Source organism: Ranitomeya imitator, chromosome 4 (assembly GCF_032444005.1).
Source record: "Ranitomeya imitator isolate aRanImi1 chromosome 4, aRanImi1.pri, whole genome shotgun sequence".
NCBI classification, from domain to species: domain Eukaryota; kingdom Metazoa; phylum Chordata; class Amphibia; order Anura; family Dendrobatidae; genus Ranitomeya; species Ranitomeya imitator.
This window is the reverse complement of record NC_091285.1, coordinates 525,333,586-525,353,466: the sequence shown is the minus strand read 5'-3', so window position 1 is coordinate 525,353,466 and position 19,881 is coordinate 525,333,586. Positions and strand designations below refer to the sequence as shown.

At 43.5% G+C, this 19,881-nt stretch overlaps 1 protein-coding gene across 1 annotated transcript in view; it reads left to right on the top strand.

The window, feature by feature from the left end:
- SERINC4 (serine incorporator 4) overlaps window positions 1-12,340 on the top strand; it is an 83,953-nt gene extending 71,613 nt beyond the window's left edge. Inside the window, exons 9-11 of the mRNA XM_069762403.1 lie at window positions 1,884-2,002; window positions 8,224-8,377; window positions 12,035-12,340. Coding sequence (XP_069618504.1) covers window positions 1,884-2,002; window positions 8,224-8,377; window positions 12,035-12,248 — 487 coding nt within the window. The 3' untranslated portion in view covers window positions 12,249-12,340. The remainder of the gene's footprint in view (window positions 1-1,883; window positions 2,003-8,223; window positions 8,378-12,034) is intronic.
- The last annotated feature ends 7,541 nt before the right edge of the window (window positions 12,341-19,881 follow it).

The following is a 19,881-nucleotide window of genomic DNA, read 5'->3' as shown; positions in this document are numbered from 1 at the left end:
TTGCAGATGTAAAAATATAATGTATAGCGTCTCATTAACAAAGGAGAGATGGGAGTGTGAGGGTTTCATTTGTGACTACAGTTGGGGAGTTTTGTCTTGAAAGCAGCTAAATATCTCCTCATAAATGAGCAGAAATATCCGCCTCTAAATCTCGGCCTAACGTGCCGAGCCCATGCTGAGAATATCATTGGCACACTTAACAGGTTTCCATTTTGCTCTCATCTTTTTGTAGAGCAGTCACTCTGTTGCTCGACTCCTATTTTAATTTGCACTTGTATGTGGGTACATATTTTTACATGTTGTTGCAGGAAATCAAATTCATCCATCCTGTCATCACCCTCGATGTTACCTCAAGCGTCTAACACGTGGCAACTAAGAAAGTATTATCAAAACATGAAAAATCTTCCTAAAGTTTATGGTGGATTTTGTGCCCATGGCCATCACCAGAGCAACATTACAGGAGTTATCAAGGACTTTTATTATTTTTTTTTTTGTCTATAGGGCTAAGAACTAACAAGCAGATAGTTACTAAAATCCTGCCTGTTCTGCAAGGGGACAATCTCTGTCAGCTCAGCCGGTGATTCTCCTGCTTCATTTCACCTCTTGTCAACAGAGCATGTCTTCTCTTCTGGTCTGCTCAGGGCATCACTGCAGACATCATGCTGAGTGACAGGTGGCTCTACACGGTGAGGCAGTAGGGAGCCAGTATTAACTCAGTATAACCCCCATCAGCTGAGCAGAGCGGAAGGGAAAACTCTGCTGTGTCACTGTGATGTTGGTGCAATCAGGGGAGTCGCTGGCAGAAGAGACCTCTGACCACTCTGGGCTGGCAGACATCATCGCATGGCAAAACAGGAAGGTAGGTAGTAAATACCTGCCTGTTAGTTCTTAGCCCCATATACAAAAATAATAAAGGTCCTGGATAAACCCTTTAATTTTCTAGCTACTTTGCTAGTCATGTGTTATTCTTTCCATTCTCGCTAATCTAAAAACAAAGAGACTTCAGGATCTGGCTGAACCACAGGGTGTGTTTATAGTCTGTCACCAGCGAGACACATACAAGCTTTTGGGAGATTTAATTCTCGCAGGACTTGGCACCTGTCCACACTGCCAAAAATACCAATACCTGGTTTAAACCAACAGTATCACTGTGCTTGATTGGCCAGCAAATTCGCCTGACCTTAACCCCATAGAGAATCTATGGGGTATTGTCAAGAGGAAGATGAGAGACACCAGACCCAACAATGCAGACGAGCTGAAGGCTGCTATCAAAGCAACCTGGGCTTCCATAACACCTCAGCAGTGCCGCAGGCTGATCGGCCTCCATGCCACGCCGCATTGATGCAGTAATTGATGCAAAAGGAGCCCCGACCAAGTATTGAGTGCATTTACTGAACATACATTTCAGTAGGCCAACATTTCTGATTTTAAAATCATTTTTCATGCTGGTGTTATAAAGTATTCTAATTTACTGAGATAACGACTTTTGGGTTTTCATTGGCTGTAAACCATAATCATCAACATTAACAGAAATAAACACTTGAAATACATCACTCTCTTTGTAATGACTCTATATAATATATGAGTTTCACTTTTTGTATTGAAGAACTGAAATAAATTAACTTTTTGATATTCTAATTTTGTGAGACGCACCTGTACGTCTGGAGAAGATCTGCATACACTTAACAGTTGGCTATTTTGAGTAAGACTATTAGCAATGTTGCTTTTCTTTTCTTATATTAGATACATTCTGAGCAGTTACACATTGCAAGAGTTTATGTATCTTATATGATTAACATTTCATAAGTTCCAGAAAATTTGAGATGAAACCTTGGGCCAATGTCGCAATCGCTAATGTTACATGTATTTTCATATGTTTACAGCAATGAAGCCTCCTACTTGGCTGAGATGTTTGGTCCAATGTGGATGATTAAGGTTTACACGTATGAGTTCCAGGTTCGTAACTATTATTCTGTATTGGAAAGAAATACATTTTGGTGCAGTTAGAAACTCCATAACCTGTTATCGCTTGGAGTCATTTTCTCACATTTCCTTCCTGGTGAGTAATGATTCAGTGAGCTCAGGATTTTAGGAGGTTCACTGCTAGTTCAGATCATCACATCCAATTGAAGAATTATTGTGGTAAATTAAACAGCAAGAGAACAGTGCACAAATATATCTCCTGCACTGCAATGCAATTGGTAGGAGAATAGGGGTGGTGGTCTGTGCTGCCAAAGTTGGATGCAAGATATCGGAGGTCTCCTGATGAAGTAGTTAGTTCAACGTAGACAGTAAACCACTTGGTCAAATTTACTACTGTCCCTTGGTTTTTTACATCCAACATACAGTGCACACCAAAAGTTTGGACACACCTTCTCATTTAAAGATTTTTCTGTATTTTCATGACTATGAAAACTGGACATTCACACTGAAGGCATCAAAACTATGAATTAACACATGTGGAATTATATACTGAGAAGGTGTGTCCAAACTTTTGGTCTGTACTGTAGATAACGTCAACTATCGTCCCTATTCTCTTACCAAATGTTTAACACGATGGGATTTCCCAGTCTGAGGGTCCTGCAGCAGCTGATCTACCTTGTTTGATTGGTTGTGGGTTTAACAACCCCCAGGTGAGCAGGTCCCTTAGGGTACCGTCACACTATAACATTTCGATCGCTACGACGGTACGATTCGTGACGTTCCAGCGATATCGTTACGATATCGCTGTGTCTGACACGCAGCAGCGATCAGGGATCCTGCTGAGAATCGTACGTCGTAGCAGATCGTATGGAACTTTCTTTCATCGCTGGATCTCCCGCTGTCATCGCTAGATCGGTGTGTGTGACACCGATCTAGCGATCTAGCGATGCGATCCAGCGATGCGTTCGCTTGTAACCAGGGTAAACATCGGGTAACTAAGCGCAGGACCGCGCTTAGTAACCCGATGTTTACCCTGGTTACAAGCGTAAAACTAAAAAACAAACAAACAGCACATACTTACATTCTGGTGTCCGTCAGGTCCCTTGCCGTCTCTGCTTCCCGCACTGTGACTGCCGGCCGTAAAGTGAAAGCAGAGCACAGCGGCTGTGCTTTCACTTTCACTTTACGGCCGGCAGTCACTGAGTGCAGGAAGCAGACTGCAAGGGACCTGACGGACACCAGAATGTAAGTATGTGCTGTTTTTTTTTTTTTAGTTTAACGCTTGTAACCAGGGTAAACATCGGGTAACTAAGCGCGGTCCTGCGCTTAGTTACCCGATGTTTACCCTGGTTACCCAGGGACCTCGGCATCGTTGGTCGCTGGAGAGCTGTCTGTGTGACAGCTCCCCAGCGACCACACTACGATTTACCTACGATCACGGCCAGGTCATATCGCTGGTCGTGATCGTAGGTAAATCGTATAGTGTGACGGTACCCTTATTCTTACCTAGATTAAATCCTTCACAGGATAAGACCCGATTTCACGTTTTGCCTCCCTTTTCTTTAGTTACCTGCGCTGTGATACACAGATTGTAATGTGGAAGACTAGATTATCTATAGCTTGCCTTCATTTTTCCATCTTATTTGTAGAAAGCGTCCTGCTGCTTCTGCTGTCCTGAGGAAGATATGGAAGGAGGTGATCACATTTTTCTTCTTCTTTTATGTGTACTTGTATCCAAACAATTACCCACGTACAATTTATGATGTAAAGGGCTGCCGTTTATCATTCATATAATAACAGCTCATCACCATGGCACTTACAGTTTTTGCAGGTCATTTTCTAATAGGGATATTCCTAGTGTTCCTTCACCTGAAATCGGCGGCTGCCCCTATAGGCTACCTCCGCTTTAGAGATGGAGAAGGGAAGGGTCCAAGTTTATTGTATTCTTTACATTTGTCACACATATATATGAAGTAGGAATTGTCCTTTGATTGTTGACTGTGAGCGTCCAGTCATTTTAGCTGATCTTTGAGCAGTTATTTATTACTCTAGTGAAGAAACTTCTGACTAACACTCTAGTAAACTAACAGTCTCCTATATTGTGCCGATTGCTGGTTATGATTCACTATTTGGTTAATTGTTCATCAAGTTTCATAAATATATATATATTATTTTGCTAAAAAAAACTAATTTGCAATTGGGAAAGTGTGGGAACAATTTTCACTGTATGTTTTCTTTATACATACATAGTACATAACTGTTTATCACTCAAGGTAATTCTGCTTCATGTCACCTGTCTTATCCATGGTTTTTCCTTTTTTTTCTATACTATGTTGTGCATAAATATGTGATGCTTCAGAATTTGTTTTAGTCTTTGCCTGATGACTGAGTAGTCTCGAAAGCTTGCAATTTGTTACAATCTTTTCAGTTAGCCATTAAAAGGTATCAACCACTGAAGACTCAATTCTAAATATTTTTCTACATACATAGTAAAAATTGTTCCCCCACTTTGTATTAGCAAAATTTACAAACTTTCTGCTGTTTGCAGTAAACCAAACAAGCAAAAGCATTACTGCACTCGGTTAAATTCACATTTTGTGTGGAATTTGTAGTAAACACTTGTTATACTAGTTGTGTGGAGCAGTGTTGTTTTTGTTTCATTGATTTATTGCATACAGCAGAACTATCTGTTCATGCAGTGGTCCTCCTTGTTTTCACTGGAATGTGCACTGAAGATGGCAAAACTAGGAACTGTTCCGTCAACAAAGTGCAAGAAAGCTCAGACACAGTGTATTGGTTGTACAAAAAAAATTAAATGTTCTTTCTTTGTTGCCTCTCACTTCCACATTGGAGGTGAGCAGTATCCTACATGTCTGCTGAGAAGGCTGCACGTTCTGCAAGTATCCGGTGCGTGTTCTGTTCATTAGAATAGGACATGTGCACGAAAACTGCTGATTGTGCACTCGTCTCGGTAGGTTTGTGCAACTGCAACATTATTAACACTGCTCTTCTCCAGCGCAGATGAGTGGCGCCAGCATTCCCCTTTAAAGGGCTCATCACCGTAAAAAAAAGATCCAATATCAGTCCAGAAAAGTGGGACGAGTGTCATGCAAGTGTCATGCGATTTTCTTGCGAGTACAATGTGATTTTTGTCACCTAGCATCCGAATGGCATCTGATTTACATTTACAAAATAGATATATAGTTGTCAGTGACAAATATAATTTCTACAGTGCTTGTGTAGCTTACTGTACATGTATTTTATTAGTAAATAAATTATTTCTGAAAAAAATGGCGTGGATCCCTTAAAATTTTATTAACCGGGAGAGGGAAAACAGACAGCTGGGAGCAGATATTTATAGTCAGAGAAGGGGGTAATACCCTTGGAGCTTTCCAGGCTATTAATATCAGCTCACAGCTTTATACGTAGCATTTACTGGTTATTAAAATGGGGGATCCCCAAAAAAATGAAGTAGAGTCCCCCTATAATTAATAACCAGCAAAGGCTAGGCAGACAGCTGCAGGCTGATATTAATAGCCGTGTCCCAGACTACACACATCAGCTCTCAGACGCTGAGAAATGTCGAATCCATAAGATTTGTCAAATCTGGCACTTAGCCTCACTCTTACCACTTGCCCTGTGTGGTGGCAATTGGGATGATAGTATTGAGGTTGATGTCACCTTTTTATTGTCAGGTGACATCAGGCCAGAGATTAGTAATGGAGAGGCGTCTATAAGACACCCCCATTTCAAATCTCATAGTCAAATTGTGAGGAAAATAACACCCAGAATAAAGTCCTTTATTGTATCAAATAACACAGACTCCATGACCGCGTATCACCAATACTGGGTCCTTTCCGTAGGTAATCTTCCGCCCCAACTACCTTGCCCCTAACAAACTCCGCTTGCCCACCATTGAAATTAAAACGAAACACATTAATTTCTTTGGATAATTTGGCCACAGCGGCCATTTTTTATTAAACAAACAATTACATGAACAACAACATGTATACCATTGCAAATGTAAAAAACCTTGAGGGGAGGGTTCTTGGAGCTAAAAAATCTGGCTCACAATAGGCAGAAAGCCACCACAAAATTTTAACCAAAAACACTTTTTTTTACCCTCAGCCGTAACCACCAGCTCGAGGGCACCATGTAACCCGTTTCGGGCAAACAAACCCCAAAGCTCCCGAGGTAAACTCCCCGTCCAGAGCCCGTAACAAAAGCCAGATCAACCCCATAAGCATCATCACCAACTCGAAGAACACCACCCCCCGCCAACCCACCACTGTGACAATAATAACAAAATTCTTTCCCCCCCTGGACTGGAACAAAACAGAAAACAAAAAAGCTACCCACACCGCTACCCCCACCTAAAAGTGTGCTCTGCTCAAATTATCACGAAAAAAGGTAGGGTGGGTGGGCTTCTCTATTCCACTGGCACCGCAATAATGATCCCTTCCCGCACTTTTCCCTAGCCCCCGCCTCCTTGTCCCAACAAAAACGCCCCCCCATTCATAACCCCACCAATCCCGGGACAATACCTATTTATTTTTAAAACTCTCCACTCCTCCTCAACGCAGTCATGTGGGGGCTTCCTTCTTGCTGCGCCCATTACAGCCCCCCCGCTCTATTGACTATAACTTACCATATTTTTCACTTTGTAAGATGCACTTTTTCCCCCCAAACTTGGGGGGAAAATGGGGGTGCGTCTAAGGCTACTTTCACACTAGCGTCGGAATCTCCCCGTCGCAATGCGTCGGGCAGAGATTCCGACGCTAGCGTTTGACGCACTGCACAACGGGTGCAGCGGATGCATTTCTCCGGCGCATCCGCTGCCCCATTGTAAGGTGGGGGCGGAGTTCCGGCCGCCCATGCGCGGTCGGAAAAAGCGGTCCGTCAGGAGCAAAAAACGTTACAAGTAACGTTTTTTGTTCCCGGCGGTCTGCCACAACACGGCGCAACCGTCGCACGACGGTTGCAACGTGTGGCAAAGCGTCGCAATGCATCGCTAATGTTAATCTATGGGGCAAAAACACATCCTGCAAACAACTTTGCAGGATGCGTTTTTTGCCATAAACGACGCATTGTGACGTCTGGCAAAAAATGCCAGTGTGAAAGTAGCCTTAGAAAGCGAACATGCCTTACCGAGGGGGGAGGGGTCCGGGTGTCTCCGCGTGCCCGGCTGTTGCTGGCCGTTGCTGTGGGTGTCTCCGATGCGCTGAAATCTCATCTCTCGAGATCTTGATCCTGAGATCACCATCAGCGCATGCGCCGCCCCCGGCTGCGGCCATATTCCCAGAGACCAGCACACGTGGAACCCTGGAAGTGCCGGGGCTGTGGCCTGTTGCAAAATGTCAGCAGAGCCCCGGGCAGCGCCGGACACCCACGCAGCACCGCTGGGCACCGGAGACACCCGCAGCAACGGACAGCAACCGCCAGGCACCCGGAGACACCCGGCAGCAGCACAAGCACCCCGCAGCAGCACAAGATCCCCGTAGCAGAACGCCACACATCGGAGCCCCCACTCATCCCTGCCTGCGGCCTGGAGCATCACCCCACTCCTGCCTTCTACAGCAGCGACCCTGGGACCCTGCTTCACTGCAGCCACCACCCCCGGTAAGCAATAAGATGCAAGGATTATAAGAAGCACCACCAATTTATTATAAAATATTTTTCTATTTTTCTCCTCAAAATTTGGGGTGCGTCTTATAATCCGGAGCATCTTACAATCCGAAAAATACGGTAACCAACAATAGTTATACTCACCTTACACCCAATCCACTGAAGCCAGGGTCCCCTGTAAAAGAATTAAAATAATAAACAACGAAATTCCTCACCTGTCCGACCAGAAGATAATAATCCAATTTCTCGTGGTGACGTCAGTGAGGTCAAATTAGTTAATTGGATATCAACTCTGCTCATCTTTAGCACATCACCATGACGCACTGAGATGAACATGCATGCAGAGCTCAGTGTCTCTGCTGGATGGCAGGCTGTATTGTCGCATCATGCAACAGTGCAGTCTTCCATCTAGATGTAGCAGAGTTAGACGCGTCACAGGACAATTGGATTATTATCTTCTCTTCAGACAGGTGAGAAATACTGGAGAGAATTACTCGCAAAACAATGATAATTTGAGGCCAACTCATTTTACTTTACAAGGGCCTTTTGACTATGTTTCAAGTCAAATATGCTTAGCTATTACTTTGATGGTTTTGTGGGATATTGTGCCAGCAATAGGTATAGCGTAGATCATGCTGCATGAAGAATGGATCATCATTAATTCTTCTCTAGCAGGGCAGAAGAACCATGAGGAGGACGTGGCCACTGGAGGTGGACAGACAGTTATACATGATGAGCATGAGAGAGTGATCTACAGCTACTCCTTCTTCCACTTTGTATTTGTGCTCGCCTCTCTCTATGTGATGATGACGCTAACCAACTGGTTCAGGTGCGCATTCCGAACATTCCCAGGTGCTTAGTCTCCTTGCTGGGCTGCATGAAGGGCCTACTGAGAAATAACTCACTGTGATTTACAATATGCTTAGATCCAAGCTAGGAGAGCCCTTATATGTCATTTGCGCCACTTATTGACATTCTCTTCTTACATGTTGATTAAGCAATAGCAGCAACTTGTCTCATAATAATGTCTCTTAATGCCCAGTGTTCCTTTGTTGGTTCTGATTTGGAAACCATTCAGGAATGTAAGTGGTGTAATACCATGTACCACTGTAGCCGGTTTTGTTCTTTTATCTAGAATTGCATTACAATCTCTAAAGTAAAGACTAAAGGGAATCGCAGGTTGTTTGTCACATCAGGTCAGAACATTTGGCTTGAAAAATGTTCTTCCTTTTACAAAAATAGTATAAATGTATCTGTTACATGAGGTGTGTGATAATTATCGTGTCTGTAATTACCATGAAATATCCCATAATAACATAATCTTTGGATCAAGTCTGTTTTGAATCTGCAGAGACTTGACAAGAATTGCACAACAGTGTTCATTAGGTACACCTTGTAAAGCTCAGATGACAATTCTAAAGACTGTCAAAGAGCCATGCCAATCAGGGTCCACCCATTTCCCACATATGTGCAATAACATGGCAGTCTGCATCCGATTAAGCTACAGAAATTACTCTAAAAAAAGTAATTGGTACAGTTGTGCTCAAAAGTTTACAAACTCCAGCAGAATTTTTGCTTTCTTGGCCTTCTTGTTCAGAGAATATGAATGATAACACCAAACCTTTTTCTTCATTCATGGTTAGTGGTTGGGTGAAGCCATTTATTGTCAAACTACTGTGTTTTCTTTTTTTAAATCATAATGACAACCCAAAACATCCAAATATCCCTGATCAAAAGTTCACATACCCTGGTGATTTTGCACTGATAACATGCACATAAGTTGAGGGTTGGGTTTGAATGGCTACTAACGGTAACATCCTCACCTGTGACCTGTTTGCTTGTAATCAGTGTGTGTGTATAAAAGCTGACTGTTTGGGATCCAGACAGACTCTTGCATCTTTCATCCATCCACTGACATTTCTGGATTGTGAGTCATGGGAAAAGCAAAAGAATTGTCAACGGATCTACGGGAAAAGGTAGTTGAACTGTATAAAACAGGAAAGGGAATACGAAAAGATATCCAAGGAATTGATAATGCCACTCGGCAGCATTCAAACTGTGATTAACAAATGGAAAATCAGGGACTCTGTAAAAATAAAACCACGGTCAGGTAGACCAACAAAAATGTCCACAACTGCAAAGAAAATTGTTCGGGATGTAAAGAAAAACTCACAAATAACATCAGCTGAAATACAGGACTCTCTGAAAACTAGCGGTGTGGCTGTTTCAAGATGCACAATAAGGAGGCACTTGAAGAAAAATGGGCTGCATGGTCGAGGCGCCAGAAAAAAGCCATTACTGCACAAATGCCCCAAAGTATCTCACCACCAATACACAAAACAGCACAGAGACAACCCTCAAAACTTCTGGAACAAGGTAATTTGGAGTGATGAGACTAAAATTGAACTTTATGTCCACAACCATAAACGTTACATTTGGAGAGAAGTTAACAAGGCCTATGATGAAAGGAACACCATTCTGACTGTAAAGGTGGATCGCTGATGTTTTGAGGATGTGTGAGCTACAAAGGCACAGGAAACTTGGTCAAAGTTGAAGAAAAGTTGAATGCAGCATGTTATCAGCAAATACTGGAGGCAAATTTGCATTCATCAGCCCGGAAGCAGCGCATGGGACATACTTGGACGTTTTAACATGAAAACGATCCAAAACACAAGGCCAAGTCGTCCTGTCATTGGCTACAGCAGAACAAAGTGAAGGTTTTGGATTGCCCTTCTCAGTCTCCTTACCTCAGTATCATTGAGCCACGCTGGGAAGATCTAAAGCATGCAGTTCATGCTAGACAGCCCAGGAATTTACAGGAACTGGAGGCTTTTTGCCAAGAAGAGTGGGCAGCTTTACCACCTGAGAAAATAAAGAACCTCATCCGCAACTACCACAAAAGACTTCAAGCTGTCATTGATGTTAGAGGAGGCAATACACAGTATTAACAAATGGGGTATGTGAACTTTTGATCAGGGTCATTTGGATGTTTTGGGTTGTCATGATTTAAAAAGAGAAAACACAGTAGTTTGACAATAAATGGCTTCACCCAATCACAAACCATGAGTGGAGAAAAAATTTTAGTGTTATCATTCATATTCTCTGAAAAAAAGGCCTAGAAAGCAAAAATTCTGCCAGGGTATGTAAACTTTTGAGCACAACTGTATACACCGCACAGTACTACTTTTCCTGTCTTGTGTATATACACTGTACTGTACCACCTCTCCTGTCCTGCATATATACATTGCACAGCACTACTCCTCCTGTCCTGTATATATACACTGCACAGTACCACCTCTCCTGTCCTGCATATATACATTGCACAGCACCACTTCTCCTGTCCTGTATATATACACTGCACAGTACCACCTCTCCTGTCCTGTATATATACACTGCACAGTACCACCTCTCCTGTCCTGTATATATACACTGCACAGCACCACTTATCCTCCTGTCTTGTATATATACTGCACAGTACAGTACCACTCCTCCTGTCCTGTATATATACACTGCACAGTACCACTCCTGTCCCGTTGTTGGAGAGACGACATTGGTCTTTGGGAGGGTTAATATTGGTTTATTATTTTCAGTATTCCTATGGGAGAATAAAATATTGGAAAACCCATTGAAATGGATTAGGCCAAGTAATCCCCTATCCCAAGAACTTTGCAGTTGCTGGGGTCCGACCGTTGGGACCCCCATGATCACGAGAACTGGAGATCTAAAGAGCACCATGTAAATGGTCACAGTGGCTGTTCAAATAACGCCTTTAGGAGAAGTGTTGAGGGGCACGACAAAGTATAGCAAAATCCACTGATCGGGTGTGGGGGTAGTGTTATAGTATGTGGGCTGGTGGGGTTTGTGTGGCAGTGCGGCTTCTTTGTCCCAGTCCGGCCCTGTCCCCTTTTATACACAATAGACTATAGACTATGTGAAGACAGGCCATCAATAGGGTGCAGATGGTTAACATCCACGTACATTGGTATAATTTGTTAGGTTTGCTGGAATACAGTAATATGTTACAAATTGTAGGTTGGTGTTTTTACTTTCCATCATAATACATACATTTTGACTTGACCAACACACTCTGGGCTGTGTCCAGCTGTGTGATAAAGACAGCATGTACCTATCGCACATCGTATCCTCCCCAGCATCGCATAGAAAAAAAGAACACATGGAGTTGGCTACATCCCAGTTTCATTATTTGTCTGAAGGGTGGAATGATTTTTTTTACTATGTGTTGCTTGTTGTGATGTGAACTTTGCAGCAAGTATCCGCAAATCTATGCACTTTCTGAGCATTGAATTACATAGCGTGGCCAAAGGGCAAAACAAATGTTCAGAAGTGCTGTGGTTAGTATGTATATAAAGTCATACACAACATGGCTAATTGGCCACGTGAACACCTCATTGTGACTAATGTTTAAGTATCACTGTGACTAATGTTTGACAATTGTGTATTCTCATGCAATGCTTTATGATTGCAGCTACGAGAACTCTTCCCTGGAGACTGTGTTCACGCATGGAAGTTGGGCTACATTTTGGATCAAGGTGGCATCCTGTTGGACATGTGTCTTACTTTATTTATGGATACTTCTGGCACCAACGTGCTTTTCTGGAAATGGACATAACCAAAAGAGCGGCCCACCACAACATATACTGAGACGAAGACAGAATCGTAGAGTCACAGTGTCTAAGTGAAATGTCCTAATCTCCTCCTGATCTATGGACATTGTGATAGCATTTATAATGGGCATGAGATCGGTGGTTTAATAAAATGTGGAGAGTGGAGGCGAGCACCAGGAAATATCTGCCCAGGAATTGGATTGTTTCCATTTTCATTATATGGCAATATGGAATTGTAGCCGTAGAAGCAATCTGGAGCCGATAATGAGAGCATGGTGACAATAACACAGACTTTCCAATGTAATGTCAGACTTTTTATTGGAAATTAGTACTCTAGGTTCATTTTTCAAACATTTTTGTATTTGCTATATAGTATATGGATGAAAGTATTAGAACACCTACACATTACATCTACAGGAACTTTTAGGACATCCCATTATGAATCCATGGGCATGAATATGGAGTTGACCCTCTCTTTGTAGCTATATAAGCTACCACACTTCTGGGAAGGCTTTATACAAGATTTTGGATGGTATTTATGGGACTTTTTCCCACTCACCAAGAGAAACATTTGTAAGGTCAGACAAAGATATTGAATGAGAAAGCAAGGATCTCAGTCTCCAAAGGCAAGTTCTTCCTCACCAAACTCACCCAACCATGCCTTTATGGACCTATGTACACTGCTGCACAGTCACACTGGAACTGAACGGTTTCCACAAAGTTGGAATCGTACTATTGTCCAAAATAGTATGTTCTCGTAATGTTGACACGTAATGTTCTCCTGAATTTCACCAAACTAAGACACATCCATCAGACTCCAGATAAAGAAGCACGATTTGTCACGCCACAGAACAAGTTTCCACTGCTGAAGGGTTCAGTGGCGGCATGCTTTACACCACTCCATCCAGAACTTGCCATTGCTCTTGGGAGTATAAGGCTTGCTTGTTGAATATTTAAGAGGGAAGACATTTTACGAAAGGTGGCATCCTATCACAGAACTACGCTTGAATTCAGTGATCTCTTTATAATTAATCATTATTTCACAAATGTTTGTAAAAGACTGTATATGAAGGGGCTGGAGTTTAGACACTTGTGGCTTTGGGAATTAATAAAAAGCCTGAATTCAGTGAAACAAGTATAGAGAAATGGTAGCTTCACAATTTGATTCCACCATGGAATTTGGACTACTTAGAGCCACAACTTTCTTTCACTAGTTCAGATCTACATCTTAACTAAAAGGGCAACAACTTTACTGATCTCCACGTACATTGCAGCTTGCGTTAGCAGAACTAGCTATCCATATGACAATACTTTTAGAATATATGGCTATGTGTCTTAAGTGTATTACATTGGGGGTCCCTCCAAAGTCCAATAGCTTAAGGTACCGTTACACTTAGCGATTTACCAACGATCACGACCAGCGATACGACCTGGCCGTGATCGTTGGTCAGTCGTTGTGTGGTCGCTGGAGAGCTGTCACACAGACAGCTCTCCAGCGACCAACGATGCCGAAGTCCCCGGGTAACCAGGGTAAACATTGGGTTACTAAGCGCAGGGCCGCGCTTAGTAACCCGATATTTACCCTGGTTACCATTGTAAATGGAAAAAAAAAAAAAAACACTACATACTCACATTCCGGTGTCTGTCACGTCCCTCACCGTCAGCTTCCCGCACTGACTGTGAGGGCTGGCCGTAAAGCAGAGCACAGCGGTGACGTCACCGCTGTGCTTTACGGCCGGCGCTCACAGTCAGTGCAGGAAGCTGACGGCGAGGGACGTGACAGACACCGGAATGTATGTTTTTTTTGTTTGTTTTTTTACATTTACAATGGTAACCAGGGTAAACATCGGGTTACTAAGCGCGGCCCTGCGCTTAGTAACCCGATGTTTACCCTGGTTACAAGTGAACACATCGCTGGATCGCTGTCAAACACGCCGATCCAGCGATGACAGCGGGTGATCCAGCGCCGAAATAAAGTTCTGGCCTTCTAGCTCCGACTAGCAATGTCACAGCAGGATCCTGATCGCTGCTGCGTGTCAAACACAACGAGATCGCTATCCAGGACGCTGCAACGTCACGGATCGCTATCGTTATCGTTCAAAAGTTGCTCAGTGTGAAGGTACCTTTAGGCATCACTGATGAAAATCTAATTAACCAACCCTTATGCCCAGAACCTTCAAAAAAATTACCCAAAACTCCTGAAGTGGCTAAAACAGCTTATTTAGGTTTGTATTTGTAACTCTATAGTATGCGTGTTGTGAGTTTCAGTGAATGACTTTAGTAATTTCCAAAATATTATCTTTTTTTTTGTCCCAAATGCCAAACATGTTTTACAAAGAACATATCCTGAGATCAAGTAATGTAGAAGTGACGCCTACAAGCAACACAATAGGACTTGCATACAAGCTGTGCAGTCTGCATACCTCTGCTCTCAGCTATACATAATGGGATTACTGCACCAAAGCTACCTGACATGTCCCATGAAAGCCCCAAGCTAAAATCCGGGGAGAGAATTACCTTGACTTGCAAGGTCAAGCAGAATCTGCACTGAAATATCGTTGTCCTTTGTATAGTTGGGGAATCAGTGTCCATTATTTATAGCTGTCATGACGGACGGAATACAATGACTGTTTACATGGTGTCATGACAACACTTTTCATTCTGTTGTATACAGATATATTGGGAAAAAGGAAATTTCCTTTTGCTTGTTTTGTTATGCAGAGAACCTCAGGCTTTATGATGCTACAATCAACACTCTTCTTTTATAACCGTGAATGGTCAGAGAGCATCAACTTCAAGGCCTTTCTTAAATAGGGGTTACGTTAATCACAAAATAAATACCGGTAGGCGGTAGCTTTCTCTTATTTATAAAGTAACAAGCTCATGGTGCTAATGAGAAAAAAAAATTAGGACCACCCAGGATAATTCAGTTTTGCATGGTTTTATGTGCTAGGATTTTGCTTCAGAGGACTACGCTATAAAAAAAAAACATGTATGTACAGAAATATGATAACTTTCATGAGTAGGTAAAGTTCTTATAGGAGTTGCAGAGGATTTGGAAATAATTGCTGCTTTCTCCCAAACCAGTGTCACACTGGTTCACAGGTTGTATGTAGGGCTTCACTCCAGCCCTATATTCACTTCAGTGGTGCTTGGCTCGGACACTAAGGGCTTGTTTTCACTTGCGAGGAACACGTCCGTGTCTCGCATGTGGAAACGAAGCTCTGGCGCCGGCACTGTGGAGCAGAGCGTGCGGCCGCATAGCAACACATGGAGCCGCACGCTCCGCTCCGGAGTGCCGGCACCAGAGCTTCGTTTCCACATGCGAGACACGGACGTGTTCCTCGCAAGTGAAAACAAGCCCTTACAGTGGGTATGGAAAGTATTTACACCCCTTAAAATTTTTCACTCTTTGTTTCATTGCAGCCATATGACAAATTACAAAAAAAGTTCATTTTTTCCTCATTTAATGTACACTCTGCACCCTATCTTGACTGAAAAAAAAGAAAAACTGAAATATCACATGGTCATAAGTATTCAGACCCTTTGCTCAGTATTGAGGAGAAACACCCTTTTGAGCTAGTACAGCCATGAGTTTTTCACACCTGGATTTGGGGATCCTCTGCCATTCTTCCTTGCAGATCCTTTCCAGTTCCGTCAGGTTGGATGGTGAACGTTGGTGGACGGCCATTTTCAGGTCTCTCCAGAGATGCTCAATTGGGTTTAGGTTAGGGCTCTCGCTGGGTCAGTCAAGAATGGTCACAGAGTTGTTCTGAAGCCACTCCTTTGTTATTTTAGCTGAGTGCTCAGGGTCATTGTCTTGTTGGAACCTTTGGACAAGTCTGAGGTCCAGAGCACTCTGGAAGATGTTTTCATCCAGGATATATCTGTACTTGGCCACATTCATGTTTCCTTCAATGACAACCAGTCGTCCTGTCCCTGCAGCTGAAAAACACCCCCATAGCATGATGCTGCCACCATGTTTCACTGTTGGGATTGTATTGGGCAGGTGATGAGCAGTGCCTGGTTTTCTCCACACATACCACTTAGAATTATCACCAAAAAGGTTTATCTTTGTCTCATCAGACCAGAGAATCCTATTTCTCATAGTCTGGGAGTCCTTCATATGTTTTTTAGCAAACTCAATGCGGGCTTTCATATGTTTTGCACTGAGGAGAGGCTTTTGTCAGGCCACTCTGCCATAATGGCCCGACTGGTGGAGGGCTGCAGTGATAGTTGACTTTGTGGAACTTTCTCCCATCTCCCTACTGCATCTCTGGAGCTCAGCCACAGTGATCTTGGGGTTTTTCTTTACCTCTCTCACCAAGGCTTTTCTCCCACGATTGCTCAGGTTGGCTGGACAGCCAGGTCTAGGAAGACTTCTGGTGGTCCCAAACGTCTTCCATTTAGGGATTGCGGAGGCCACTGTGCTCTTAGGAACCTTGAGTACAGCAGAAATTCTGTTGTATCCTTGGGCAGATCTGTGTCTTGCCACAATTCTGTCTCTGAGCTCTTTGGCCAGTTCCTGTGATCTCATGATTCTCATGTGGTCTGACATGCACTGTGAGCTGTGAGGTCTTATACAGACAGGTGTGTGCCTTTCCAAATCAAGTCCTATCAGTTTAATTACACACAGCTGTACTCCAATGAAGGAGTAGAACAATCTCCAGGAGATTCACAAGGAAATGGACAGCATGCGACTTAAAAATGAGTGTCTGTGCAAAAGGTCTGAATACTTATGACCATGTGATATTTCAGTTTTTCTTTTTTATTAAATTTTCAAACATTTTTACATTTCTGTTTCTTTTCAGTCAAGATGGGGTGCAGAGTGTACATTAATGTGAAAAAAAATGAATTTTTTTGAATTTACCAAACGGCTGCAATGAAACAAAGAGTCAAAAATGTAAAGGGGTCTGAATACTTTCCATACCCACTGTACACTTGTGTGTATCTATTTCTGAAGGAAAGCATCCATGTTTTGGTACAACCCCAACAGTTCATCTGTATCGAGCACCAATTTTCAGAATAATCAAAAGTAATAAATAATATGTTAAACACAAGAAGCGTGCAGCATCTTTTATTTCATATTGCATACAACACAACGGTCTCAAAGCAAAAGTCAGCCGGGTGCTACACTATGTTTTATCGGATTTTATACTATGGAGCACTGCAGATCAGAGTTTCTTTTTCTCATTCCAATTTGGCATGAGAAAATACTCACAGCATGCTGTGAGTTGCTTGGCAAATCGAACCACGCACACCCATACAGGTCTATGGGTGTGTGTAATACATTACACTGCAATCAGATGTCATCCGAGTGCAGTCCAACGTGCCTGCACAAAAACAATGGAGAAGATGTGGAAATTAAGTTCTCCATCTTCTCCACACCTGTGCTGCAATTCTGTCATGTGAAAGAATCGGATCACAGTAAGGCTAGGTTCAGATTGCGTTAGTGCAATCCGTTTAGTGCCTAGCGCTGGCGGATTGCGCTAACGCAATGTGTTGTAAAGGGGTCGCGTTAAACGTCCCCGCTCTCGCAGATCTGCGAGAGCGGGGAACAGACCGCGGGCGCGCCTCGGACGCTGCAAGCAGCGTCCGCGGCGCGCCACAAAACACTGGCACATCGCTAGCGCGTGCCGAAAATGGCACGCGCTAGTGATGCGCGTCCCCATTGCTGTTAAAGGGACACTGTCACCTGAATTTGGAGGGAACAATCTTCAGCCATGGAGGCGGGGTTTTGGGTTTTTTGATTCACCCTTTCCTTACCCTCTGGCTGCATACTGGCTGCAATATTGGATTGAAGTTCATTCTCTGTCCTCCATAGTACACGCCTGCACAAGGTGCAATCTTGCCTTGCGCAGGCGTGTACTATGGAGGACAGAGAATGAACTTCAATCCAATATTGCAGCCAGCATGCAGCCAGCGGGTAAGGAAAGGGTGAATCAAAAACCCAAAACCCCGCCTCCATGGCTGAAGATTGTTCCCTCCAAATTCAGGTGACAGTGTCCCTTTAACGGGCGCGCTAACGGACGCGTTGCACGGCGTTAATTTCGCCGTGCAACGCTGTCCATTAGCGCGGTCCCATTAACGCAATGGGAACCTAGCCTAAGATGAGACCGGGCTCTAAGGCCGGTTTCACACGTCAGTGGCTCCGGTACGTGAGGTGACAGTTTCCTCACGTACCGGAGACACTGACTCACGTAGACACATTAAAATCAATGTGTCTCTGCACATGTCAGCCTGTTTTCACGGACCGTGTGTCCGTTTGAAAAACACGGAGACATGTCAGTGTTCGTGGGAGCGCACGTATTACACGGACCCATTAAAGTCAATGGGTCCGTGTAAAACACGTACCGCACACGGATGTTGTTCGTGTGCCGTCCGTGTGCCGTGCAGGAGACAGTGCTACAGTAAGCACCGTCCCCCCAGCGTGGTGCTGAAGCCGCCATTCATTTCTTCTCTTCAGCAGCGTTCGCTGGAGAGGAGATATGAAAAATCTTTTTTTTTTTTGGTGTTTAAAAAAAAGATCCCTGTCCCCAACCCCCTCCCATAGGGGTGGAGCCGCATATTCATCAATGTAATGAACGGTACCACGTGACCGCTCATACAGGAGAAGCTGCGGCGAGGAATAGGAAGCAGCGAGGGAGCCGGGTAAGTATTTTATTAACAGCGGGGGGTGGGGGGGGGCACAGGGATCTTTTTTTAAACACCAAAAAAAAAAAAAGGTTTTTCATATCTTCTCTCCAGCGAACGCTGCTGGAGAGAAGAAATTAATGGCGGCTTCAGCACCAGATGCAGGGGACAGCGCTTAACTGTAGCGCTGTCTCCTGCACGGTGCGTGTGGTACCCAGTCGGCACACGGATGCCGCACGTGTGCCACATTAAGAGCACACGGATTTTTCCAGTACCGGAATTATCTGGACGTGTGGGACAGGCCTAACACAGACAGTGTCATTAGCCCAATTCTCTCACATGAGAAAATGTACACTAATATGAGAATGCCCTAAAAAAAGAGCCTGACACCAGGTGAAAAGGAGACAGTTTTTGCTCTTACTCTATTTCTGCGGTTCCCTGAGTATTTGTGGGTTTTATATTGTTTTTTATTTGCTCATTTTATTTTTTTTAATAAATTAACCATGTGTTTAGGCTATGTTCACACTAGGTGTTTTTTCTGCATTTTTTTTTTTTACCAAAAAACACAAGTATCAGGTTTGCAGCGTTTCTTTGCCAAAACCTGATCAAATAGAATGACATTTAGTGTTTTTTTGCACTAAAATTTATCAGCACACACAAAAGACAAATGTAGCATGACAAAAAGGTAAGAAAAAGCGCACAAAAGACGCAGCAAAAAACGTAAGAAAAAAAGCAAAACCTGAAAAACTGTCTAGTGTGAACATAGCGTTACAGAAATACAGGCCCCAATTCATCAAAACTGGTATTTTGTTGTTGTTGTTGCCGCCAATCTAGATGAACAATGCACTGGAGTAAGGCCGGGATCACACATGCGAGAAATACGTCCGAGTCTTGCATGGTAATACTCGGCATTACCGCCGTCTCTCTGGAGCGGAGCGTGCGGCTGCATGTATTGCTAAGCGGCCGTACGCTCCGCTCCAGAGAGACGGCGGTAATGCTGGGTATTACCATGTGAGACTCGGACGTATTTCTCGCATGTGTGATCCCGGCCTAAGATGTGCAAAATGAATTAAAA